The 27,313-nt window shown below is 39.5% G+C and overlaps 2 protein-coding genes across 3 annotated transcripts in view; one reads left to right on the top strand and one right to left on the bottom strand.

Moving 5' to 3' along the window:
* Nucleotides 1–18,077, top strand: part of CNOT8 (CCR4-NOT transcription complex subunit 8) — a 36,249-nt gene extending 18,172 nt beyond the window's left edge. For both annotated transcript variants that reach the window (XM_042993780.1, XM_042993774.1), the window contains exon 7: nt 17,743–18,077. In XM_042993780.1, coding sequence (XP_042849714.1) covers nt 17,743–17,922 — 180 coding nt within the window. In that variant the 3' untranslated portion in view covers nt 17,923–18,077. The remainder of the gene's footprint in view (nt 1–17,742) is intronic.
* GEMIN5 (gem nuclear organelle associated protein 5) overlaps nt 1,117–27,313 on the bottom strand; it is a 39,692-nt gene continuing 13,495 nt past the window's right edge. The window contains exons 11-28 of the mRNA XM_007077576.3: nt 26,549–26,685; nt 24,901–24,974; nt 24,039–24,220; nt 20,801–20,940; nt 19,747–19,918; nt 17,264–17,491; nt 16,124–16,237; nt 15,543–15,665; nt 14,151–14,246; nt 13,601–13,738; nt 12,476–12,623; nt 9,240–9,359; nt 8,602–8,812; nt 6,853–7,101; nt 5,154–5,316; nt 3,871–4,375; nt 2,263–2,359; nt 1,117–1,683 (exon numbers count right to left, since the gene is read on the bottom strand). Coding sequence (XP_007077638.2) covers nt 1,516–1,683; nt 2,263–2,359; nt 3,871–4,375; nt 5,154–5,316; nt 6,853–7,101; nt 8,602–8,812; nt 9,240–9,359; nt 12,476–12,623; nt 13,601–13,738; nt 14,151–14,246; nt 15,543–15,665; nt 16,124–16,237; nt 17,264–17,491; nt 19,747–19,918; nt 20,801–20,940; nt 24,039–24,220; nt 24,901–24,974; nt 26,549–26,685 — 3,065 coding nt within the window. The 3' untranslated portion in view covers nt 1,117–1,515. The remainder of the gene's footprint in view (nt 1,684–2,262; nt 2,360–3,870; nt 4,376–5,153; nt 5,317–6,852; nt 7,102–8,601; nt 8,813–9,239; nt 9,360–12,475; nt 12,624–13,600; nt 13,739–14,150; nt 14,247–15,542; nt 15,666–16,123; nt 16,238–17,263; nt 17,492–19,746; nt 19,919–20,800; nt 20,941–24,038; nt 24,221–24,900; nt 24,975–26,548; nt 26,686–27,313) is intronic.

Raw genomic sequence — 27,313 nt, 5'->3', positions numbered from 1 at the left:
AGGAGTCCAAGAGGTAAAGGCTGGGATCAGGCAGGGCCTTTTAAGCCCTGCAAGATGATTTTTTTTTTCCAGTAACAATGGGAAACTACTGCAATAATTTTTTATCAGGGAATTGTCAAGATCTGATTTATAATTCAGTCACTGATACCATGCCAAGAAGATTCTTCATCCCCAGTAACAGTGCATCTTCTTCTCAAAGTTCAAGTAACTGTATAAAGAACTATGAGCATCTAAATTCTATGGTATTTGCTTTTGGGTTTAGCATTTTTAAATTCTAAAGCTAGGTCGAATTCAAACAAACAAAACCCCTGGTCAGTCAGATGTGTGTCTTAAACTTTTCTTCCTAGAGTTCCTGTGAATGAATTTTATTCTTGCTGTCCACAACAATGCCAGCCATAGGAAACTAAAAAATAAACTGGACATTCAAGCAGAAAAGCTTTCATAATGAATCCCCAAAGAAAATAGTTACATTATTGGGAAAGTGCTCCCTCCCAACCCTACCCCAGACTGATGTTTATATCCCAGCAACTGGGCTATTACAGAAATATCTGTTCCTGACATTGTTCAACTATTTAACCAAAGAGAAGAACAGACCTCAAGAGAATGCTCAATAATGGGGGGGGGGGGGGGAGAACAAGGATTTATAATTAAATAGTATATAGGATCCCATTATGCTGGAGTCCAATAATCCAAAAGCTACATACACAAAATTATGCATTTTTCTTCAAAGAGCATCTGTGGTTCTAATTCTCAAAGGGTCTATGATCGAAAAAAGATTAAGAACCACTGAAATAGCAATTTCTTCCTGAGCTACTGTGATCACCATTAATAATTTCTTATAAAACTGAAGGGATAAGACACATCTGAGTTTTAGTTATTTGTTCTTCTAAAGCTTTAGTAAATGATGTGTTCAAGTAAGCAATTACATGAAACAGAACCAAATTTTTGATCTAAAGTTCAGATGGAGGGTAGAATCAACATGATGGGTAAAGACCTATTTCACATTCAAAGTTCAGTCTTTGAAAGAATAGAAGGGAAGAACCCAAGTTAACAAAAACAGTAAAAAAAACCAAACAACAAAAAACAAGCCAAGTCATAAAAGATATCAATTCTATCTCCAACAAGAATGGCACATTTACCACCAGGCAAAGTATTTATAAAGGTAGTTTGTGTTTAAGAACGTAACACTTTGGGTGATTAAAAAGTTTCTCCTCTTTGGGTGAAACCTGCATAAGGCTTTAGAGATGACCAACAATGAATCATACTGCAGGTGTTAGTTCTGAATACCTACTTCTGGCTTTTCATGATCTTTTCCTCCAGTAGGAAACCACAATTGAGTCCAAAGTCTGATTCCACTATGTCTAGGGGTAGAGTCAATTCAAACTTGACCCTCATTTGTATTATTTGGATCACTGCAAAAACATCTAGGGATCAAAGAGAATGGCGCGGTGTCACGGTGGTGAAGGGTGTTGTACGTTGGAATATGGCACAGTTTCCTTAAAGGTCCTTGAAAATTCACGTGCAGAAGGTCTGGCAGTATCTTCTGTAAACTTTAGTGTTGCCATATTTCTGAAGGAGCTCTTGGGCCTGCTGCTGCATGTCCTGGGTTACGCTGCCAGGACACTGGGCCCCGATGTGAAGCAGAATGAGACAGCACTCCAGCACATCTGGGAAGGGCCAGATCTGAAAGGGGACACAAGGATGAACAAGGAAGCATTTGGAGGACTCACATATACCTGTACAGAAGGCACCAGCAACTCAAAGTCTCATCTAGTGACACTACTCAGGCACGGCTGAACTGAGGAAGGCTCTTCCTCAGTAACTCTAAGGGTAGATGATACTCAAAACTGGGAGGGCTCAGACTGGGGTATCCTTCTCAAATGACAGAATCATCTTCTAGAGCCCTACTCAATTCATTCAAAACATGACTCTCCTCTAATACCAGGGCCACATTCAAATACACCTACCCATCTGTAAGCTATCAAATACATGGTACCAATTTTAATTTTATTTTACTTCCCAGATGCAAAATGTGTTCCATTTCTCTGAAGACCGAGGTATAAAATTGCTTGTGTTGCCAATAATCCTATTCTCACAAAACATTTTAGTTAACCCAAGACAACGGGATCCTAAATTTTTAAGCATATACAAATGTGTAGCAATTTTATAAATGGAACACAAAATTAGATGACCTTAAAGAATTTGGTCCAGTCAGTTGATAATATAAACAATAATGTTTTATTAAATGAACTGATATCTTACCTTAACACTCTCAGGAAATTTAGCTATTCTCTCATTTGCCTCCGTAAGACTTTTGGTTAATTCAGGCAGAGAAAGTGGCTGATTTTTTTCTTCTTTACTAGTAACGATAAAAAAAAATTACAAGTCATATGCCTTGCCCCACAAAACTTTTAACTATTACCCTATAAATAAAATTCTTTTGTTATCTCTTTCATCTTTAATACAAAGGTCAAGAGGAGGGAATTTAATGTGATGTGATATGAGGTTTTCAAAGTGAAATATCATTCCTCACCATTTGCCAAATCCCCAGTTCTTAGATACATAGCTCTAATGAAAAGTTAGGCCTTTCAGGGGATTTGATCTGCAGCTAAGTGCACAAAGCCTGGATTTCTCTGGGGAATGGTTAGACACAGCTCAGGCTCCTAACTGTTGGTATATGGATGCACATTCTTCTGGAAAGAGTGTCTGAATCTTCTCAAAGGAGTCCTGTGATCCAAAGGTTAAGAGCTGCTGAGTTAGAAAGATTTTTAGTGTTTTTCTTGTTACTAAAACCTAGTAACTGCCTAGAGTGTGATAGCTTACTGGAGAAGTGACTCAAAACTCTAACTCAAGATTTCAGTGGGACTATTTTTACAGCAATAAATATATAAGGGCTTCAAAACATTTTAGTTTGTTTTTTTTTTTTTCAGTTAGTAATAATAGCTATCAGTTTATTGATGGTACTAGTTACAACGTTTTATTTACGCCCTGTGCTGGGGAGAAATAATCTAGGTAAAAGGCCCTCAGCATAATGACCAATCAATAATTGTTAATCACTGCAAATGCCCATAGCAGAAGACCCTGTAATATATGCAAATGAGCTCTACAGTGATTGCGGATCGGCTCCTGTCATCCACCTGGCCCCTATGTTCAGTGGAAGTGATTAGGATGTTACATTCTGATCATTTGGGATTTTCTCAATTCAGTGTGCAGTTTTGTACACTACTCTTTTTGTGTATTTTCTGGGATAGCATAGAATAATCGAAAAACCGTGGTTTTCATTAATGATACAATAATGCACTTCCATTTTACTTGGTTAATTTTTTGGGGGGAGGGGAATCTATCGCCTAGAGATAAGATTTTATTGTCCTATTGTTATTTTTTACTGAGGTTTTTTTTTTTTTTTAAGTTATTTTTATTTGAGAGAGAGAGAGAGAGAGAGAGAGAGCAAGCAAGAGAAGGGCAGAGAGAGAATTCCAAGCAGGTCCCATGCTCAGTACAGAGCCCAACGCCGGGACTCAATCCCACAATGGGATCGTGACCTGAGCTGAAATCCAGAGTTGGACGCTGAACCTACTGAGCACCAGGTGTCCCTATCCTATTATTAATACTATTTGTGATTTCATTTAATTCCCCAAACAAGCAAGGTAGGAGTAGGTACTCCCAGTTGTATATATGGGAACAAATGCTCAGAAACATTAAGAATCTTGCCTGAGCTCAGTCAGCAGAGCCGGATTAGAACCCCATGTCAGACTCCAAAGCCTGTGCATTCTACATGATGGTGCCAGCAAGTGACCTGATCAAGCTCATCACATACTGATTTTTATCTGAGAAGCCAGCATGGTATTTCCAATTCCACCTTATACTTACCACTGGTTCTGAGGACTAGAGAGGGGCTGTTCTGCTACCTGCTCAGATTCATTCTTATCAGGACCATTCGTTGTGGATTTACAGACTTGACTCTTCTGGTGTTGGCGGATCATTTCTGCCAAGGTCTCTTGTACTTCAACAACGGTTCTCTGTGAGTTTTGGAGACTGGCGTGTTTTTCTGAAAAGAGCTCTTTACAAGTGATCAGCATTTGCTCGCTTTCTTCTGTGAGGCTCAAGTCTAATTCTGGAGGCCCGCTTGGCTTTGGCTGAGAAATATTAGGGTCTGTTTCTTCAGGGCTGGCACTGTCTATCTGCTGGCTTTGCTCCACAGAAGTTGTCCTTCCGTGAGCAGCTCTTGCCCAGACACTGGATTTAGGGCAAGGCTTGGAGAGAGACCACCAGAATTCATACAGACGTCCATAAATAAAAAAGGCCTCTAAACTTTTGAAAGCTGGTGTGGTAGGGGACTGATGTTCACCCAGTTTGTCTCTTAGGTGGTCACAGCCTAGAAGAAGAGAAGGATTTAGGGTTGTGCATTTCTGTTTCTGCTAGATACACATTCCTCTTCCCGTTACATTTCCTATCACCCAAGGGGCAGAGCTCAAGAACAAGGACAGCAGTGATCCATGGGGTTACATGCTTTTCACCTAAAGCCAATCAGAGCTAAACATCTCCTGACCTAGGACAGCGTTCTTGTTGCTGTAGTCTGCGAGTCAATCAAAGCATTACAGAAAAAGTATTCCATCTTCCTATGAAAGCTCTGGGGTTTGATCTCACTATGTCTCTGAAAAATCAGTGATTTAGTTTAGTGACTAATTATGCAGTTCAAAGAATGTCCCTTCTGTTGTGCTTCTCCATTCTTTTTTTTTTTTTTTTTTTACGTCTATTTATTTATTTAATGTAATCTCTACACCCAATGTGGGGCTTGAACTCACGACCCTGAGATCAAGAGCTGCATGCTCTTCCAACTGAGCCAACCAGGTGCCCCATGTGCTTCTCCATTCTTAACTAACTTCTGAGCACATTGCTATTTCTCTTAAACCATGGAGAAAAATTTGTAGAAGGCAGCAAGGTAGGTAAGGTAGGTAAGGCCAGGTAAAGGAAAACAGCTTAGCCGTTCTGGCCCCCTCTTAGGAGCTTGGGTAAGAGAATTCAAACTTGGTGCTAAATGACACAACTGGCCAGTCTCTTTCAATAATGTTTGTACTCCTGGTGCTACACCATTGGTGGTGTTTACATCATCCATTAGTAGGCATGCTCCGGCAAAGGTTGGGGTCATTTACCCTCAGGAAGAAAGGCTGAGTGCACTTCCTGCATGATGGTGAAGTTTCCGGAGTCGTAGCTCCGGACCACAGCCCGAAGCAGGGCTTCCACAGCCGCGTCCCAGGAGGCCACATGCTGGCTTAGCACTGCCAACGTCAGATCATGGCAAATATGAAGCAGAAGCTGGAGGGAAGAGCCAGAGTTTCAGTTAAACATTCTTGCACAGCAAGCACTGGGATGATATAGAAATATTCCTATTGACTGCACTTGGAAGGAAGGACACAGTGCAAGTTTAAGAAAGGTCCTCCTGTCTCCATCACCCATTTTTGCTTCCCTATCTGAGAAACTTCCATATCTAGTTGCACAGCAACATACCTTGTCTGGTGTTAAAGTCTGTTCATGCTAAAAAAAAATGCTGTGACATTTACATTTAATTAAAACAAAAAGTGAGTTTCAGAACTAAAAGCTGTAATTAAACAAACCAACCCACCTGGAGTACAATTAAGAAAATTGTACAATTAAGAAAATTTATCAGTTTTAAGTGAGCCATTTGATGAATTTTGATAAATACATGTATCTCTATAGATACACATGCTACAATCACCACCACGATCAAGACAGAACATTTTCGTCACTGCAGAATATTCCCATGTGCCCCTTTGCAGGCATTCCTCTCTCCCCACCCCCTGCAACCCCTCACCTGGTTTTTGTCACTATAAATTTTGTCTTTTCTAGAATTCAGATAAATGGAACCACAGCGTGTAGTCTTTTGTGTCTTGGTTCTTTCACTTACCATAATGCTTTCCAGATTTACCAGTATGATTTGTACATCACTAGCTTGTTCCTTTGTATTGCTGCACGTATAGTATTCCACTGTCTGGATAGGCTAGTTTGCACATCCATTCAGCAGCTGATGGATGTCTGGGTTGTTCTAGCTTTTGGCTGCTGTCCGCTAAGCTGCAGCGAACAGCTGTGTACAAGGCTGTATTTCTTTTAGTGAAATATCTGGGCAGTGGGATTGCTGGGTCACTGGGCACGTCTATATTTAACTTAATGGGAAACTGCCAAACTGTTTCTCAAGGTGCTATATTATCATTTGAGGAAGTCTCATTCCTCAAAAATAAATGAGCCTTCCCCCATTTTCAAAAGAAAAAGCAGATAAATTGACATACATTTATAGGATGGGTATAGCTGCTATAATGAATCAACTTTATCTCTGCATCAATACAGATAGATTTTACAAACTGGTCACTGAAGTAAGGCAAAAAATAATACTATGAGTGACCTAGGGGCTGACTTTGGTAAGCTAGGAAAGGAGAATGGGACCAAAGGAAGGTCCGGGACACCAGGGACTTCAAACTTACTGTATTTCTTTTACTAAAAACTAGAAGAATATATGCAAAACAAAACCAAAAAAACTCTATGAAGCAAAATGACAAATCACGTGAACTCTGGTAATTCCTGGTTGATGAGTACTATATTTTTCTCTGTGCTTTTGTATAGGTTTAGGCTTTTTTTTTTTTTTTTTTTTTTTTAAAGAGAATACTGATCTAAGACTAACTTCAAAGCTAAAGGGCCTTAATTAGTCTTGAAGGGATCTTTCCAGGTTGCCTGTGCCTGCCTTAGTCTTTTCTGAAATGCAAACTGGCATTCACTTGGTTTCCTTATTATACTAGACGTGGATTAAGGAAGGCTTACTGCAGAATGCAGACAGGGTACCTGTTTGGAGGGAGTGTTATTTGTAGCAGATGGGTACTTGATAGTTTGCAGCTGCTGTAATGCTGCCTGGTACTGCTCTGGGGTCTCCAGGCTGAAGGTGCTCTTCCATACTGCAGTCACCCTCTCCACGAAGGGCCCTTCAGTGCCTGCAGCCCACACATTGTAGGAAGAACTTTTGCCCTCCGAAAGCTGCCTTTCCTCCAGGCGCTTGGACAGGAGCTCAAGAAGGCAAAACACCAGTCTCTGCCCCTGAAACCCAACAACAAGGACAGGAACTGTTAGGCAATGGAAGTGCCTGATTATCTCAAGAGCTCTTCTCAGTTTCTCTGTGTTCTGCATCACATCTGCAGCAACCAGACCCTTTAGGGGGCTGCCTCTGGCCAGTGTGAGTCATTGAGTGAGGGGGCGGGGAGTAGAGGTGATCTAATAGACATTTTTCCAGATGCCTTTGCAGGAATCCTGGAGGTAGCCTGGAGCCCAAGCAAATAGTTTTACGACACAGAATCCCAACTACAGCCCTGTCCACTGCAGTGTAGACCACATACAGGACAGTCACCTAAGACTTATGACCCAGTTTGAGAAAAGACAGCCTGGGCTCATCCAGTTCTTTCCCCCTGTCCAAACTTTACATTAAGGGATACAGAAGCAAAGTGCAATGGGCAGAAGGTGCTAGAGCAGATAAGCTGTGCAGATATGACAGCTGCGGCAGGTGTCGGGCGCCATGTCCCAGCAGGCTTCAGAGGAGTCAGCAAGTATCTTTCTTTTTGCTAAGACCTTCAGTTGCCATGAGGTTCACGTATACTCTTGTAACAGTATTTTCTCAGTTCGGCTTGGCAAAATATTAGCCCAAATAGCCTGACAATGACCAGAACAGCATTCTGCATAAACGTAAAGGTTTTCTTGCTTTCATAAGGATGCTTTTTAAAAGAAAAAAGAAATACTTAAATAACCATTCTGGAATTTTTTTTTTGCTATGGATAAATTAAAATCTCTTTAGATTTGGTCATTTTATAAGTAATACACCAAGTGACACTGTCTTTGAGGGCATATTACTTTTGCTAGGAAGTAGCTTTCCTAGAAAGCTACTATTTTTCTTGGGTTTCAATATTTAGGTAGGAACTGTCTTTAGGTCCAGTTACTCTATTAGGGAGAGGGGAGCTTACAAAGTTCATGTTAGTATCTGAGCAGTAAAGCTGTCTAAAATGTTTATGTGTTTTAGAAAATGAGAGTGCTGATGCTTTTAAAGTAATCTCAGTTTGATGCGTCAAATAAAACAGTGGTGAGTTACTCATAGTTAACCAGAAAGGGATAAACAGACATTTAACAAAATGTTGATTTCGCCACACTTCGTTATGGCTTATAGTTAAAGAGTGATGCTATGGCGGAGCACCTTGATTTCTGTTGGAAATCCTCCCCTTCCTCTCCCTCTTCAAAGAAGACCTGATAACACCAATAAAGAAACACCAGACTGCTAGCTCAGGGCTATGCTGACTAAAATCGACTCATGTATGTTGTACACAAATTGATAAGGAAGGAGAATAATATGAATGACTACATTATCTCTTACTCTGAATATGGCAGTGGACAAGCCATGGTACTTCCATGGGATAGTATGGCCAGGGCTGGCCTTCCAAGGGTACCTGCCAAACTGGTACAGCTGTGCAACTGGGTTATTCATTTGGAATTTGACTAGAAAAGGACTTGTGGCCTTTCCCTCTTAAATACCTGGAGATACAAGAACAGACTGACCTTTAGACTTTCATGTAGCTTCAGCGCTTCCTGGGCTCCCACCCAGTTCCTGGCCAAAAGCAGCTCTTGGGCACATCTGAGAGCCAGGGTAGAGGACAACTCATTCTCTCCTACAATTGAAGCCAGTTCTGCAGCTGTTTTAAGTGATGCTGCGTCTCCCTTCTTGGATAAAACTTTGGCTGCATCATAAGCAGAAGCAGCCCCTAAATAGCTGTAATACAAACAAAAACCCAAAAGTGTCATGAACAGATCTCCTATACCCTCTTCCATCTCAACGTAGAGAATGAGTGGCAGCATCCTACAGGGTAAGGACATACATTTGCTGAACTGAACCCAAATAGAGTTTTTATTCTCTCCCAGTTTCCTTATTTGATAGTAAAGACATTACTAGAGAAAGGTGGAATTTCTGAGTCTGCTACTGAGGTTTCTTCAGTAGTTATGGTGATTTATATAAGGGAGGTGATTTATATAAAGGATTCATCCAAGGACGATGAATCTTATGAAGCTAGGTTTAATACACATATGGCTTTTTGTTTTCTAGTCACTTTACCTCCCCCTCTAAACTTACTACTCTCGTCCTGCTCTTCTGCATCACAGCTCTTTGATGTTTGGGTACATGCCTGTTCCCTCCAGCTTACCATTTGGCGGCCACGGCATAATGGCCGTCTTTTTCCAGGATGGCTCCCCAGGTGAGGTACAGGTCCTTCAGGATCGGGTCTTCTGGGCGCAGTCGGGCCTTGGCAACTGCAATAGCTTCCCTAGAGGCCAGAACAGATAAAAAGCCAATTTGAAAAGGCTGGAAGATAGGATAAACTGTCCCTCTTGTGTTGTTTATACTGTTCCAACTTCCTGTACAAAACCATTTTCCTGCACTATGTGGGAAGTTAAATTTTTTTTTTACATTTATTTATTTTTGAGAGTCAGAGAGAGACAGCGTGAGCAGGGGAGGGGCAGAGAGAGAGGGAGACACAGAAGCTGAAGCAGGCTCCAGGCTCCGAGCTCAGCACAGAGCCCAACTCGGGGCTTGAAACCACAAACCGTGAGATCATGACCTGACCAGCCGAAGTCGGATGCTCAATCGACTGAGCCACCCAGGCACCCCACGTGGGAAGTTAAAACCACATGCTGAGCTCAATTCTTCACCTGGGTCAGCAGTTCTTAACGTGTGGTCTGTGGATTCCTGGGGATCCCCAAGTCTGTCACTTGACAACCAACAGTATTTTTGCCAATGGTAAATTTTGAGCTTTCAAGTAAAAACGAGAATTTTAGAAAATCTATGCCTGCCACTGTGGGCTAGATAGCTTCCCAAATGCTAAAGACTTTTCTGAAGAGACTGATGGTGATATTTAAGAATGTGAATGTTTCTGGATATTTTATAATGAAATGTGTTAACATTTGGAGTATCTGTATAATTCAGTGAGCTAATATTTTCAACTGACCTACAACTTCTGAGTTGTAGCCAACATAAAGTTGTAGCTAGAATAAAAGTATTTTAGATTAAGGTGATCTATGCAGAGCAATGTTTAAGAAGTATTTTGAGACATCAACTTACCAGACTTACCCTCCTGCCACTAAACTAGACAAAATATGTATGAAACAACTGTTTTCAGACATTGGATCCAGGCAGCTCAGGATTGTTATCCCCGAGAGAAGGGAACCTCCTAATAGCCATTTTCCTATAGAGAATCCAGCAGAGCCCCAGCAGTCTTACTGAGTGGAGGAGAGATAAAATAATTGGAATATGAGGGGCAGGATAATAGGAAGGAAGAAGCTATCCAGGGGAAGCCCTACAGAACTCTGGGGATCTCATGAGTCTTTGGCTAAACACAAAGCCATGCATGTGTAGGACATTCCTTAAGGCTGGATAAAGAACAATCAGGGAATTATAAGCTGAATAATTCCCAGAGTTCACTCAGGGCATAGGGGACTTCGGTGTTTTAACCAGCCAGACATTTGAGTTCTGATCTGTTGAACACACAGGCATTCAGTAAAGACACCAGAAGGTAGAAGGACAAACTAATTCTAGAATATAGATTTCTCTGGGTGGCTCGGTCGGTTAGGTGTCCGACTCTTGATTTTGGCTCAGGTCATGATTTCACGGTTCGTGAGTTCAAGCCCCATGTTGCGTTCTACGCTGACAGTGAGGAGCCTGCTTGGGATTCTCTCTCTCTTTGCCTCTCCTGCGCACTCTCTCTCTCAAAATAAATAAACTTAAAAAAAAAAAAAAGATTTCTCCAAACCTGTTCTAAGAAACCTTAAAAACAAGCCATGAAAAGATCAAGCTGTTCTATTAGCAACTTTAGTGCTCACTAAAACAGAGTTCAACACCCTTCAGAGGAAGACAAACCAAAACAGGAAAAAGACAAAGTCTCACCAAAGCCATCACATCAAACGGCTGAAAATCAGTGATGGAGAAAGTCCTAAAAACAGTGAGAAAAAAATGACAGTTCCTATATAACAAAGATGGGAATAGATGCAGTCAAGTCAAGAACAATGTAAGAGTAAACAGTCATCTCTGAAGCCCTGAAAGACAAAAACTGCCAATCTAGAATTCTACCCCCAGAGAAAGATCCTTTAAAATGAACGCAAAATTAAAGACTTTTATAGACAAACAAAAGCTGATGGAATTGGTCACCAGAAGAATCACACTACAAAAAAAATGAAATTCTTGTTCAGGTGAAGAAGGAATTGATAGCAGTTGGAACGTTGGACCTACGTAAGAGAATGAAAAATGCTAGAAATAAGTATATGGGCAGGTATAAAAAAAGTTTTAAAGTTAAAAAAGTTATTTAAAAAGGTGACAGGTTATAGCAAAAATTCTAACACTGTAATGTGGGGCTATAACATGTCAAATATATGACAAGTAAGTAGCAGAAAGGACAGGAGGGAAGGAAAGAAATAAGTTTTATATAAGATGTAGGACAATATTAGTTGAAAGTAAACTGTGAAAATTAAAAACGCTAATCATGGGGCGCCTGGGTGGCTCAGTCGGTTAAATGCCTGACTCTTGGTTTCAGATCAGGTCACGATCTCATGGTTTGTGGGTTTGAGCCCCACGTTGGGCTCTGTGCTGATGGTGTGGAGCCTGCTTGGGATTCCCTCTCCCTCTCTCTCAATATAAATAAATAAACTTAAAAATTAAAAAAACATGCTAATCATCATCAACCCTAAAGCAACCATAAAATAGAGTATAGCTAATAAGCCAGGATTGGAGATAAGAAAATATTCAAGTAATCCAAAAGAAAGCAAAATAGCAAGATGGTAAATTTTAATTGCACCAATATTTATATTTAATGTAAATGGCCTAACCATTCCAATTAAAAGACAGAAACCAACAGAATGGATAAAAAAAAACCTGTATGCTGTTTATAAGAAATATTTTACTCCTTTTGTTTGCCATTACTTACAAATGGATTATAGTGAAAGTGTAGTAACTTGGAGAGGAAGGATTCAAACCAATCTCAGCAGAATGGTTGCTTCTTAGAGAAAGGATGAGGACAGAACTGGAGAAAGGCAATTCAGTCAAATCTGGAGTGTTATACTTAAAAATAACAACAGTCGGGGACATGGGGAGATTTTGGGGTGGCTGACAAGATCCCATCTCTTTTGTATTACATGGTTTCTCTATGTTTGCAACTTTAGGGATAAAGAAATTCTGAAAAAGATCAGTGGCAAATACTGATCGAAGTTAACGCTTGTTAAGTATGGGTAGTGGGTACACTGGTGTTTGTTAGGCTAGTGTGCATGTATTTCTGTACGTTTGCAATGTTTAATTACAACCAAGATGTATGCTGGTTATCAGTAAGTGGCATCGTCCAGCAGATTAATTCCACACTGTGCCCAACTGGTGGTTCAACTGTAGGGTCCTACAAACCTGTAGAAGTGGTTTGACTTGAGCAGCTCTACAGCTTCATATACTTTGTGGATAGAAAGGAGGTGAGAGGCAGCCTTAACGTACTGATCTTGAAAACACAGCTGTTTGGCAAAAGCTTCCACGGCCCACAGCCACACATGGTAGCCAGCTAAAAAAAAAAAAAAAAAAAAAAATGACAGTTGAATAAGCAGCAGCAGGGGTAAGGAAAAAAAGAATCTACATTTGGAATGAAAACACCTTGGTTTTAGTCACTGCACTAAGTAGAGCATTTAGATACTCTGAATTCAGTTATCATTACAGATTATCTGCTTCATTTACTCACCCTATACCCATGTTTTGAAACATAAATTTTTTCTCTTTGATTAGCTAACACATAAAAAATAATGCAAAATTCAAAAGGTACAAGAGAATATGGAAGTCAGGGCAGTGATTAGCCTTGTTGGGGTGTGTGGAGACTGAATGAACAGGAGCATGAGTGAAGCTTCCTAGGTGCTTTCTGGCAGTGTTATACTTCTTGATATGGTGCTGGTTACAAGGGTGTATTCAGTTTGTGCCATCATAACCTGTGTACTTCTTTTTTTTTTTTTAAAGTATACTTGAATAAAGTTAAAAAACTGGGCATGGCATAACTTACCTTGTTATTCTGGTGTCCTCCCACCCAAACTCATCCAAATTCCTTTGCCTAGAGACAACCATTATTTCTAGTTTCTTTTGAAACCTTTTTGAAATACTATGTGAAGACAAATATAAATGACAGAGTAGTAAATATTGTCATGTATCAACATCATGAGTCTTCTCCCTAATACGCTTTTGGAGCTTCATTCCATACTAGAATGCAAAGAGCTGCCTAATTTTTCCCAAGAGATTCTACTGTAGAGGTATGAGATTTAGCTAGTCTCTTACTGATGGACAGAGAGGTTCCTGTGGTCTTTTGCTATGACAAACACTGCTGTAATGACAGTGCCTGTATACTTGTCATTTTGCACGTGTGAGTACAGTTAATTTCCAACACCTAGAATTGCGGAGTTAAAGTTTTTAGACATGGCCAAATTGTCCTGCAAGAGAGTGTCCATCTTTAGTGGACTTATCTTCAAGGTGATAGCCCTTTTGTCGAGAAGAACATACCAACTGGTGCCATAGCCACAAGACTGTCTGTCAGCTCCCCCCTTTCCGCTGCCGTCTGAAGAACACCTTTTAGATCTCCTTTCCAAAGCATGAGCTGGTGAAATAATTCAGGGTGGCCATTTTCCAAGTGACCCTTTCCTGTTTGGAGGAGACATAATGTTGGGAAGATGTTTCAGAAACCTGTCTGCACAGACTTTAAGAGAAGGAAAGTCAGGACGAAAAGAGGGGAACAAATTCCTATAATATGTTGTTGCTGGCTGATGGGTGAGTCATCTCTCAGAGTGTTCATAATGTGGTTTAAAGCCCACTCAGTCCCTTGTCCACCCACTCATTTTCACTTACACTCAGAGTGAACACTGTATGTTTAGGGTCCTATGAGAGATGCAAGGGGTGTATGGGAATATGCAGATTGGGGAGCTCAAAACCTAGTTAGTTGAAATGTAAAACCAACCAGTATGATGCCACAGGATGGCAGCCATAAAATAGGTGTGTACAAAGTATTAGGGAAGCATGGAGATAGACTGGGTTATGTTGACTGGACTTGCCTCACCTTCAACCTCAATCATTCTGTACAGGGCGGTCCTGTCTGTGAAAAGTCCCAGGTGAAATCTTTCCTCAAGATCAGCAGACACGTCCTCATTTAGCTCTGCGAATTCAAAAAGACAAGAAAATGAGGTTACTGTTTTCTGCTCAATTACTTCCAAATGTGTGTCCAGACGACCCATTTTAGACAGTGAAGAGAAGTCCTGTGGCCTTGTTTACCCTAACAGAGACCCCTCCTGGTTACAAGGGTAGGAAAACATGAAAACACTGTGTTAAAGCTCAGCCTTGGCAAAATCCAGTGAGACAATTTAGTCTGCAGTGTGCTCAAATAAAGATGGGGAAGGGGTGAAAGAGGATGTAAAAAGCCAGCCCCAGGGGCACCTGGGTGGCTCGATTTGAGTGTCTGACTCTTAATTTCTGCTCAGGTAGCGGTCTCAAGGTTGTGAGATTGAGCCCCTCGCTGGGCTCCATACTGAGTGTGGAACCTATTTGGGATTCTCTCTCCCTATTTCTCTGCCCCTCCTCTGCCTCAAAAAAAAAAAAAAAAAAAAAAAAAAAAGGCCAACCCCAAATCCCAACAAGAAATGTCCTTAACATTTACTAGGACCCACCACAAAGGGATTCAATAATCATTCTGGTTTTTAAAAAGTCAACTGAGTAACTTTCCAGTAAAGTTAATAATGTAAAGCTATATGATAAAGTGTGTAAGTTACAGGAAGTCAAGATAAAGTCCCCAAAGAGGCTTATGTATGTAAGAAGAGCATAAAATATTTCTGGAGAGAGACAAAAACTGTTAACAGTGTGGTCTTGAGGGGAAATGTGAGGACTGGGTATCGGGGTGGGATGGGGATTTACATTCTTTTTGAATCTCTGAATTTCATTTTATCATGTGTATCTATTTTAAACATGTAAAATTCAAAAAAATACAGCTGTTCAAATATCAAAATAATGGGCCTTAAATGAGAGCTCTGCAAAAGTAAAATAAAAAAAACCTTCTATAACAAAAACTTCCACCAAATCCAAAAAAAGGAACTGCCATATTATGGGTATATTTCCAATAAGGAAATACTTTTTTTTCTAATTGAAGATACTGTTTTCCTGGGGGAAAAATAGTTGAAGGAGTTGATTCATGCTGAGGTATTTAAGCCATCATACCAATTCCAGCACATAGATGGTTGGTGACAACTGGATTTAGAACAATAAACCAGAGCACTACATCTCAAAGGCACTGGGGAGCCTGGCGGTGGGGCCGTGGGGGGGATGGAAGGTTGGAAAAGAATTTAGAAATATAAACAATTCTAGACATTTGTGTGCTCATTCAACAAATATACCAGCAAGCGCCTCTTATGTGCTAGTTCCCAGAAGACTACGGATGGGCCAAGGGAGTGTATTTTTGTACCTTTGGAGTGTTTTGCCGTTGCTAATACCAAACAGTCCTGATGAAGCTCCTCTTTGGACCTGTGGTCCAGGCTGGTAGTCAGTGGAAGCATGGAACGAGCTTTTCGCTTCTTGGTTATGGATTCTGAAATGTAATAAAAATATAGATGGTCTAAGAAGAGCTGATCAGAGTCACAAACGGGATGGCCATTGTGCGATTGTAACCTACTGGAGGGATAATGCCGGTCATCAGAAAATTTGCTACTTATGAAGAAGCTTTCAGGTTAAGTTAGCTGGGGGCAGTGTGTACAACACACACAACACGTCCCTGTGAACACCTGTGAAGCATTATCAACAGTTGCAAAATGACACTTCCTCATGAAAACATTAAAAAAATGTTTAAAATTGTTTAAGTGTTAAAAATGTTTAAAAGCATGACCCAAAATTGAAATAATCAAAACACAAATATTTAAAACCCAAGAAACAAACAAAAATCCTAATAACAAACCAACAACAATAAAAACCAAATATTTTTGACTGTTTTCAGTTGCATGTAATATCTGAGGATGCTTTAACAAAATATTTTAACCATTAGACACCAACCTGACTTCTCTTTAGGTGGCTCCTTTTTCAGTATTGTGACTTTGTTATTAACAGTGATTTTTGACTTTTCAAAACCTATGGAAACCGGAGTGCAGGTAACTGGTTCTCTAGAAGCTGTATCATAGGAGATAAAGAAAAAAAGTTTGGAGGAGAACAATATAGAGTCTAGTTCTTTTTAATGATGAAGAACTAAACCAGGCTTAATATTATTTATGTATTCCATAACATGAGATAAAATACTTTCAAAAGGAAACATGGGTAGTCTCCCTTTTCCCACCTCACAAAATGTCTAAGTCTTAGAACTTTGACTGATTGATCTCAGGAGAAATTGTAAGTTTCTAGCTGCCACAACTTTATACCATAGGCCCAGGAGTTCTGAAACCTTGCTCAGATGACAAAAGACTTGTTACATATTTAGGTAACAAAGTATTAAGTGTATATATTTAATTACACAAACAAGGAACAACTTTACTAATAGAAATTATTAAGGGTAGGTGATACGGAGTCACAGTCCTGAGCACACACAACCATGAACTTTAAAAAAAAGCCCAGCTGGGGGAAAAAAAAAAAACGAAAAACCCAGCGGCTGGTCTACAGGGGTAAAGAACATTTTGTACAACCATTTTGTGATATAAAGGTGTTTTGATGAGCCTAAAAAAATAAATCCATTAAGCCTTTAGCTTTTTATTTTCCTAACCTTTTCCCAGGGTGGCAGTAGCTTCTAGGTCAGATGCTGGTAAGGGGCAGTGGTTTCTTTCAATAACTGTGGCTAGATGTGATACTGTGAAAACTTTTCCCATGTCAGTTTCTATGACTAAACTGCCCTGGTTTCACTTTGCCCCACAGTCTTATCCTGCCCAAGGTGCTAAGAAGTTTTTTCTAAAGACCTTCACTATTTCGATCCCAGTCTTCCACCAGATCCACTTTACCACTTCAAAGGGGTTTAGAGGCTTAAGATAACCTTTTAAGAAATGAATGGAGTTTCTAATGGCACCAAAGATACAGCTTAAGTTACAGAGATGGGACAATACATAGGTCAGAGACAGAGAAATTTCAAACTGAGTAAGGACCTGGCTTAGTTTCCTGGTCATGACTATCAAGTCCTAGAGAGTCCACAAAACACAGGATTTGGCCACATACCCACTGAGATGATGCTACTGGGTAGCTCTGGCTCCCGGGCTTCCTCCTCACCCTCCTGGTCCGACAGACCGTTCTCAACAGGTCCCGAGCTCTCCCTGATGCTCTCGTCTTCATTCCCGTCATACACATCCTGCTTTACAGGAGCTCTCGAGGTGGGCTTTTTCTTCTTTTTGGGCTTTGGCTTAGGTTGAGAGAGCCTTTTTTTCTCTAATTCAATACTTTTCTTACCTAGAGGTATCGTGATTAAGACAAAAGATAAAGTATAGATTCTTGGTTAAAAGCACTCTAGGAGACAATCTCCAAAACGTCCTCACTCTTTTTTTTTGATAGTATTCTCACCACTTCTCTTCCTTCCCCATGAATTTTTAGAGTTAGAGTATCAAAAAGTTAACCATACCAAGCCCTTTTAGGATTTCATTAAACCATGAATATGATGCCCAATTATCCTTGAATACTTATAATGTGTATCCTACACACAGGGACATTCTCCTACATTACCACAACACAACCAAGAAAATCAGGAAATTAACATCGATGCATTACTACTGTCTACTCCACAGACTGTATTCAAGTTCTGCCAGTTGTACCAAGAATGTCTTTTATGGCAAAAGGAATCAATCCAGGATTACATGATGAACTTGCTTGTTACATCTCTCTAGTTTCCTTCAGTCTGGAGGAGGCTCGTTTTCCTGTTAATTTGCATGACTTGAAACTTTTAAGATTACAGGGCTGTTATTTTGTTGATTTCCCCTACCACCTGATGTCTGCTATGATTAAATTTAGGTTTTACATTTGGGGTTGGAATACATAGGAGTGATGCTGTCAATGTAACACAGTGGGTAGCACATAGTTTCTACTTGTCTCATTATTTGTTTACTTCCATCACTAGATTAAGGGGGCAGGTTTCTCCCTGAAAACTTATTTTCCCTTTGTAATTAATAAGTTTGCGTCCACTAGTTTTACTATCCACCGATGTTTCTTGACAAAAAACTGTTACTATGAGGGCTGAATGGTAATTTTCTAATTCCATCATTCATTCTACATTCATTAGTTGGCATTCTGTAAAGAGCTTTTGTTTCCCCCTGTTTATTTAGACCTTCATTCCTCACCCCCCCAATACGGACTCATGGATTCCTATTTTTTTTTTAATTTTTAAGTTCATTTGTTTATTTTTAGAGAGCAACAATGAGCAGGGGAGGGGCAGAGAGAGAGGGAGAGATTCCCAAGCAGGCTCTGCGCGATCAGCGCAGAGCCCGACGCAGCGCTCAAACTCATCAACTGTGAGATCGTGACCTGAGCCTAAATCAAGAGTCAGATACTTAACCGACTGAGACAGGCAGGTGCCCCCTAGTTTTAATCCATTACTATTTATTTATTTTTTAAGTTTTAAAGCATTTATCCCTTGCTTTTTAAGTCGTCTTTATTGAGGTATAGTTTAACACAATATACCCACTTTTTAATACTTCGATGAGTTTTGACAGATGTATAGTCCTGTAACTCACCACTGCGAATAAAATATTTCCATTATCTCATTTCCTCATGCCTCTTTGCAGTAAGATGCACCCCCTTCCTGAGTCCCAGGCAGTTACTCATCTGCTGTCACTATAGTTTTGCCTTTTTAGAATTTCATATTGTAGATACTTGTGTTTCTGACTGCACATTAGAATTACACAGCATGCATTCTTTTGTGCCTGGCATCTTTTGTTCAGTGTAACATTTTTTTTGGATTCACACATTTTGCTATGTTTATCAGCAGTTACTTTCTTTTCATTGCTGAGTAGAATTCCACCGTAGGGATATACCAGTGTATTTACTGTGCCAATTGACATGTGGGTTGTTTCCAGTTTGTGTTCATTACAGATAAAGCTACCAAGAGCATTTTTTTTTTTTTTTTTTTACAAATCATCATGTGGATAGATCATTTCATTTATTTAGGCACATTGTTAGTTGTTTAATATATAACTGGTATCAGTTAATCTTTGCTAGCCAGGGAGTTCTTCTGTTCATTATTTTTTCAAGTTCAGACTGTCTCAGATTTGGTTAGTGGGAGCCCCTGCAAGCTGGCTTCTTTGTCCTCTTGACAGATCTCAGTTCTTTGGACATTTCCTTCCTTTGTGGCATTGGATGATGTGCCAGGCCCATCTTGTATTTTTCCTGCCTCAACCTGGAATTAGCCATTTCTCCAAGAAGCCCTGGTTAGTCTCTCTTAACAGAGAATGCTATCTAGAAACCAAGATGTGGGCATAGGTCTACTCGACACTAATTTGGATGTTGTCCTAAGCCCCTCATGGCTGCCTTCCTTGATTAGGAAAGCAACCCGTGCTATGCTGTTGCTGCCACCTTAGAGAGCAATCCTGTATCTCCAGTGACCATTACAGAGCCCTACATGAATGTCCTCTTTGCTTGAGCCTGATCAACTTAGTTACTGAGGTAGGGAGAAAGGGAAGTAGGCAAGCATTTATGGGCTCCCAGTTCTGACTGACCTTGAGGAGGCCGAGAATGTTCTTGCATGGGAGTGAGCCATTTGTACACACAGAAGTCATCTGCCCCTGAGTAGATGCAGTCTGGATCCAGTGGGGACCATGCCACACAAAGCAGTCGACCTCGATGTCCTCGGAAGTTGCATAGAGGCTCTTCTCTGAGAGTATCCCACACCTAAAACCAAAAGCCACATGACAGCATAGATAATTTTTGGTTATTCTATTGCTTTGGGGAGCAGGTATAAATTTAAAAAGATTTAAACAAATCTGTGTACTCTTGTTTCCTCTTATGACTTATTATTTCCTCTTAGGTGTTCAAATTTCAGAAATGGTATTTCCTGTGTCATGAGAATTCTAATTCAGAACTCACAGCTGCATGTGTAGTCCATGCTTACAGTTCTAATTTTTTACAGGTGATTCTTCTGCCCCATTTCTTGGCAAATGATCAATTTCCTTACTGTTTCTTGAATTACTCCAGTCTCCATTTCACAGAGGGCAGCCCTTCATGGCTTCTTGGTTTGTGCAGATAACTCAATTACAACTCAACAGAGACTGACATCCATCACAGAGGTTATTAGCTCTCTAGTTACTAATGTCTATTCTGGTTCTGATATCTGAAAGTCCTATCTCATAGCTCAGGCTTGGCATCTCACTTTTATTTCTTCCAACCTGAAGATTTCTGACTTACAATTTATTATTAAAAAAATTGTTCATGATTTATAGCCATTTGTGTTTAAGACAGGAACAGGTACTTCTCACATCAATTTAGCCCATCTTATGACAGTAAGAATGAAATCTTAAAAGATACTAGAATTTAGCTAGTTCCCTATCAATACTTTCCCTTCCATCTAAGTAAAAAAAAACCCCAACCCCCCCCAAAAAACAATCTTAGCCTGCCAAAGGCCCGAATATGTGGGATGTTTTCTAGAGCTCAGAATATCCCTTTCTGTAGAAGATAATGGTGAGGAAAAGAATGTACACAACTGGGGGAAAAGAGGAAAGAGTTCAAATTAGAGTATGTGGTGAGGAACCCACAGAATCAAGGACACAATAGTACCTGAGCTGTACCATCGTAGGAAGCGGATACCAGCCTTCCATCATGATGTGGGCTCCATGCCACACTGGTAATCTTGGCTGTGTGCCCTGACAGGGTCCGGTAGGGCTCTGTAATGGTCACTGGAGATTCAGGATTGCTCTCTAAGAGACAAGGGAAAGATGACATTTCTACCAACAGCCAACAACAAAAAGACCCAGAGGAAGGTATTATTGTGGAGAGTCAAGATTTTGCCATATGCTTTCTAGATGACTTTCAGCAGGCAATGTTATTTATTGGTTAAGACTGTGGGCATGTCCACAGTGCTTGGCATATGGGTTTACTGCATTGTTAGCTGTCATTTTGTCTTTTCAAAAGCCACCAAAGTGAAAATAATACCTTTTGCATATGGTACCAAGGAGGATGTATCATCACTTTTATGGTAGCTAAAGATATATAATCTGAATCTATAAGAAAAACACCAAATTAAGGGGGCATCTACAAAATAACAGGGCAATATTCTTCAAAGATTAAAAACAAAATGGCTGTAGGGTTCCTGGGTAGTCCAGTCATTTAAGCATCTGACTCCTGATTTTGGCTCAGGTCATGATCTCTCAGCTCCTGACACCAAGCCTCATGTTGGACTTTGCGCCTGGGTGGCTCGATTGAGCATCCGATTCTTAATTTTGACTCAGGTCGTGGTCTCATGGTCATGAGATTGAGCCCTTCATTGGGATCCATGCTGAGTGTGGAGCCTGCTTGGGATTCTCCTTGTCCTCTCTCTCTCTGCCCCTCCCTTGCTCACGCGTGTGCTATCTCAAAAATAAATACAGTTTAAAAATGAAAAAGGGCTGAGAAACTATTCTAGATATAAAGGATATTATTGGATCAATCAACAAAACTAGAATATGGATGATAGATTAAACCATTGTATATTGTTAAATTAACTCAAGTTGATAGTGGAATTGTGGATTGTAAGGGAATATCCTTATTCTTACAAAATACACAAATACTAAGGGACATGGAGAGAATGACGCATTCAACACAAAAGGTTTGGGAAAAGTACATACACAGACACATAGAGAACCAAGCAGCAATTATCCCTTTCAGCCAGAACTGCCATTTTCTAATAATTTGCCACAAGGACCAACACAAAGGGAAAGAGGAGAGGTACTCGCTGTATGTTCCCTATGCCTTTTAGAAAACTTGGAGTTGTTCCTTTGGCCACATACATGTTAATCTACAAGAAAAGTGATACTGTGGACATCAAGGGAATAGGCACTGTTCAAAAAGGAATGCCACACAAATTTTACCATGGCAAAACTGGAAGAGCCTATGGTGTTACCCAGCATGCTTTTGGCATTATTGTAAACAAACAAGGACAAGATTCTTGCCAAGAGAACTAATGTATGTATTGAGCATATAAAGCACTCGAAGAGCCAAGATAGCTTCCTGAAGCAGTGAAGGAAAATGATCAGAAAAAGAAAGAAGCCAAGGAGAAAGGTACTTGGGTTCAACTGAAGCACCCAGAGAAGCACACTCTGTGAGGACCAGCGGAAAGGAGTCTGAGCTGCTGGAACCCATTCCATATGAATTCATGGCATGGTAAATATAAAAAAAATAAAAGACCTTAAGGCTGTAAAAATGCTTCCCTTAACTGAGTAGGAGTGTGGGGTCCTCTCCCTGAAAGAAATATTTAAAGCAAAAAACAAAACAAAACAAAACAAAATGAAACAAAACAAAAACAAAAACCAAGCAAATATGACAAAATGTTAATAGCAGTTGAACGTTTGAACAAGAGTATGAGAGTTCCCAGTCTGAAAGGGATATTGATTCTGGCCAACTTTTTTCCTTGTTCTATTATTCAGTAGATAAAAAATAAAAAACAAGCTAAGGTATTAGTGTTAAAGTAGACAAAGATCTGCATTGCTCCGAGGAATTAAATCAATGCCCTCAGCCGAAGTGGATGCTTAACTTGGCATTCCGATAATAATGATAAAGACCAGGATAAGCTTTCTAACATATCATGCTCATTAGTTACACACTGTCTACTACTTATTGTTAGGAAAATCTGTCTATACTTTAATAGTTTTCCATATTGCCTTTAACTTGAGAGAACCACTGCTAGAATCATTTTTTGTTGTTACAGATAAGGATTCTCAGAAAACTACTGGAAATTCTAGAGAAAATGAAAATGTCAACTGTTTTCACTATTTTCACAGCACATACTTGGCACTACTCTTCAAACAGCACAATGTCAGATTATAATTTCTTCATATTAGGAAAGAAGTAATCGCACTTGTTTTGTATTAAAAAAAAGGGCTCTTCTAACCACCTATTATGGTTTTTGTGGGTGCTGAGCAGGGTCAAAGACTCCTTAAGGAATAAGTCATGGAAATGTGAAAAAGATCAACCTGCTAGGCAGGAATAGTACTTACCAGAACACATAGGTTCTGCAATCAGGCTTGAATCTAGGCTCCCCTCCACACTAGCTTTGGGACTTTAGGAAGTTAAGCTAACTTCTCTGGGCCTCAATTTAAACATCAGGAAAATGCGGCTAACACAGTCTACCTCACAGGACCATGAGAATTAGATATAGTCAAACATGGGAATGGGATGTGTGTGTAAAATACTCAAACACTGAAGGAAGAGGGTATAAACTGGCACAATCTTTTTGGAGCCACTTAGCAATAACAATACTCTATTATTTTTTTTATTTTTATTTTACTAAAAAAATTTTTTTAAATGTTTATTTATTTTTAAGAGAGAGAGAGAGAGAGAGAGAGAGAGAGAGAGAGAGAGACAGACACCACACGTGAGCAGGGGAGGGGCATGGAGAGAGGGAGACACAGAACCCGAAGAAGGCTCCCGGCTCTGAGCTGTCAGCACAGAGCCCAACACGGGGCATGAACCCACGAACTGCGAAATCATGATCTGAGCCAAAATTGGAGGTTTAACCAACTGAGCCACCCAGGTGCCCAGCAGTAACAATACTGAAAAAAAAACTGGAGAAAACATTCAGCAAACTCATCATGCTGGTTATGACTGAGGGATGTTATTATGGGAGGAACTTCATTTTTTAAGTTAACCTTTTTGTCATGTTTGAAATTTTTGTCTTATTATAAGTAAGATGAATATATTACTTTTGAAAGCAGAAGCAACAATAACATTTTAATACCAAAAAATAAGTAAAAAGGTACAAAACTTGGAATGCAGAATAGCTGAACACATATGGCCCCAGGATGTAAGAAAGCAAAGTTACCTATGACAGTCTTCAGGTTGTGCACATAAATGACCGCATTGTTGGACCCAGAGGCCATCAGATAGCTCAGCTCCGGCTGACTGCCGTGCTCATGATGCCAGCTAATGGTATTCACAAGCTTGTGATGCTGCTGGATGGTACATATCAGTTTCAGGTTGGGAACTTGAAATATTTCTATTGATCTGGAGTCACAAACCCATGAGACAAGAAAGATGGATGGTCAAATTACAATCTAATGCAAACAAGTATCTCCCTCATTCCATCACTCAACTAAAGGTGAAATGGAATAGGATAACCCTATCTATCACTGCAGAGGTCACTTTCTTATAGAGAGCCAAAAACAAAAAGTTGTTTTTTTAAACAAATGTATTCAGCTTTGAAAAAATCCCATCAATCTCTGGGCAGCAGTTGTGTTTATCAGGCTCTTGTAATAAACGGTGCTATGGAAAAGCTAAAAGAATTAATGAGCCAATGGCTAAATTAGGACTATGTAATTAGGATCAACATTGGAAAGAGCATGGTGAGGTCTAAAAACCATTTCTTCCCAGGCTTAGTTTAAAAAAATGAAGGACGATTTATGCATTTCAGTGCAGACCAACATTTTGTGAAGCATAAAACAGCTGAAACACTGAATGGGCAAACATTTCTTTAGACTGAAAATACCCAACTTATTTTGCATTCTCAAAAATACAAAGAGCTTCCAGATCATTCAAGGATATTAAGGACAGATCAGAATATCATATTCAACTAAGCTACCCCAACTAAAACTATAGATGGCATTAGTCAGCTTTTGATCAAATGTGTAATACATACAAAAACAAAGTTTTCTGAATTTGTGTTTTTTTAAGAAACAAACACATACCCATCTTCGTTGCCAAGGGCCATGATTTTGCCATCTGCTTTCCAGCTGACCTCTGTGTGTACAGGCAATTTGTACTAGAAAGCAAAACAAACCAATCTTGACTAAAAGCACACTGTTCTTCTCTCCGCATGTCTTACAAATCAATAATGACAGCATGAGAAAAAAAATCCCTAGTTTGAAATGTTCTAATTTTACAACTTGTACATAATCTACATAATTAGCCAAAGAGTTACTAAGAGCAAATATTCAAATTGTAATGTCCTTAATTGGGACAAAAAAGAGAGGCTAGTAAATACCCAATGTCTACAGTGTCTAACCTTGTAAAATAAACTTTTTAATTTTTATCCCACAACAGAGAGTGTAACATGTCCATTTAAGAACGTGGGGGTCATGTCTCCTTAACAAAATAAGTAACATATATGTATATATATATGTATATACACACACACACACACGTCTATACATATACATACATATACATACATACACATGTCCTTGTTTTCTTCCTATTTCTATTTCTTTTCTTCCTTCCTTTCCCTTTCCCTTTCCCTTTCCTTTTCCCTCTCCTTACCCTTCCCTCCTTTTCCCTCCCTCTCTTTCTCTTTCCTTTCCCTTTTCCTGTTCCTTTTTTTAATAACTCGGTTGGTCTTTCCCCAAGGCTGACTGGGCCCTCTTGTTTTCTTACTTGTCTCTTTAGACCACCTCATGTATGCCCAACAGCTTCATCAGCTACCGTTCACGTGAAGGAATTCCAAGTTTCTTTCTTTTTTCTTTTTTTTTTTTTTTTAAAGATTTTACTTTTAAGTAATCTCTACACCCAATATGGGGCTTGAAACCACATCCCCAAAATCAAGAGTCGCATACTCCACTGACTGAGCCAGCCAGGCACCCTTCCTTGTATATATATTCAACTGCCACAAAACTAAAAGCTCATTAGGAACAGGAATTTTGTCTCTTTTATTCATTGCTGAATGTTAATGTTGAGACATTTAATGAAGGGATATAGTCAATAAAAATAATTCAGTTTATGACTAAATGTAATTTTTATGGTAGCCATTCAAAAATAATGAGCACCAACAAAAATACTCATTTGAAAGAGTAAAAGAACTCTCAACATATTTCACTTCAAAAGACAGTTCTGACGTTGATAAAATGGTAAGGCAAAAGTGATTAAATGTGGATATCTGGGTCAAGGATAAAAGGGAATTATTTGTATTATTTTTGTGTAAATGTGTTAATTATTTCAGTAAAAAATGGAAAATTAAAATGGCAATTCTGTCTTGAGCAAAATACCTTCTAGCCACACTTGGCCACCATATTATAGTTATCTTTACCAAGGTCTCACTCTGGAGTAAGTAGCTGGCCTAAAAAGGATGCTTCATATCCAAGATCTGAAAGTTTATCATAAATCACCATGGCAATTGAGACAAACTTTTTTTTTTTTTTTGTGGTTAACTTCCTTGCTTTACTCAGGTATAAAGACTTCTACATTATGTTTTATAAATCACAAATTCACTGAAGCTCTTAAGAACATCTAAGAAATCTGAGTGAGCATAATGGATATCTTTAATAATGGCATTTATTATGCAAAATGGGAAACTAAGAAGATGTAGAGACTTGGAGAAGACTTTACATCATAAGAACTCACTTTGATTGAATTAGTGTCCCTGATTAGTTTGTTGATGTCATAGGCCTCTCCACCAAGCTTCCAAGGGTTATGCTGTAAGACAATCCCTTCCCCTCCACAGCTGTATAAAGTAAGGGAAGGTCTGTCTCCTTCTCCTCCTAAGTGAGGTAAGAAAAGAAAGCTTATCATTTTTGCAATTCAGCAGCTTAACGACTGGTTACTACAGTACAAGTATAGCATAGTCTGAGTTGTTTTAAAAGAATTATATTAACACACCAGAATAAAGTCACTGTTCTTTGTATATGAACATAGTTGTTGGGAGGAGTAAAAAGACACTAAATCTAAACTAGTATTTCTAATGTAACAGATCTGCTTTAAACACTCTTCTGCCATTCAAATAGTACGGGTGCCAAAGCTGGGGTCAAAAAACATGTTCTCAGTGTTTATGAGAATTTGCCTTTTGTTTCAGAAATGAGCACCCTACTCTTTGGGCATTTAAATATATGGAGCTGCAGGCTTTCCTATGACTAACTCTTAAGTTATAGGAAGTCACAAGCTGTCCTCAGAGCAATGATTTCTTTAGTATTATGGCAATCTTCTTGTTGACCGTTAACAAGCAAACACTGGTTCTTGTTGGTTTCTGTAAGGACAAGTTTCATTTTCACTACTGCTAGAACTATGCCTGGTGCAAATCAAGAATCCAGTAAACAGTTGTTAAATGAATGAAGGAATGAACTACAGCTACAGGGCTGCTTGAGTTCTCATGACTTCCATTATCCTCTCTGT

The sequence above is a fragment of the Panthera tigris genome, chromosome A1 (assembly GCF_018350195.1).
Source record: "Panthera tigris isolate Pti1 chromosome A1, P.tigris_Pti1_mat1.1, whole genome shotgun sequence".
Classification (NCBI taxonomy): domain Eukaryota; kingdom Metazoa; phylum Chordata; class Mammalia; order Carnivora; family Felidae; genus Panthera; species Panthera tigris.
Note: the sequence above shows the minus strand (reverse complement) of the source record. Positions and strands in the feature narration are given on the sequence as shown.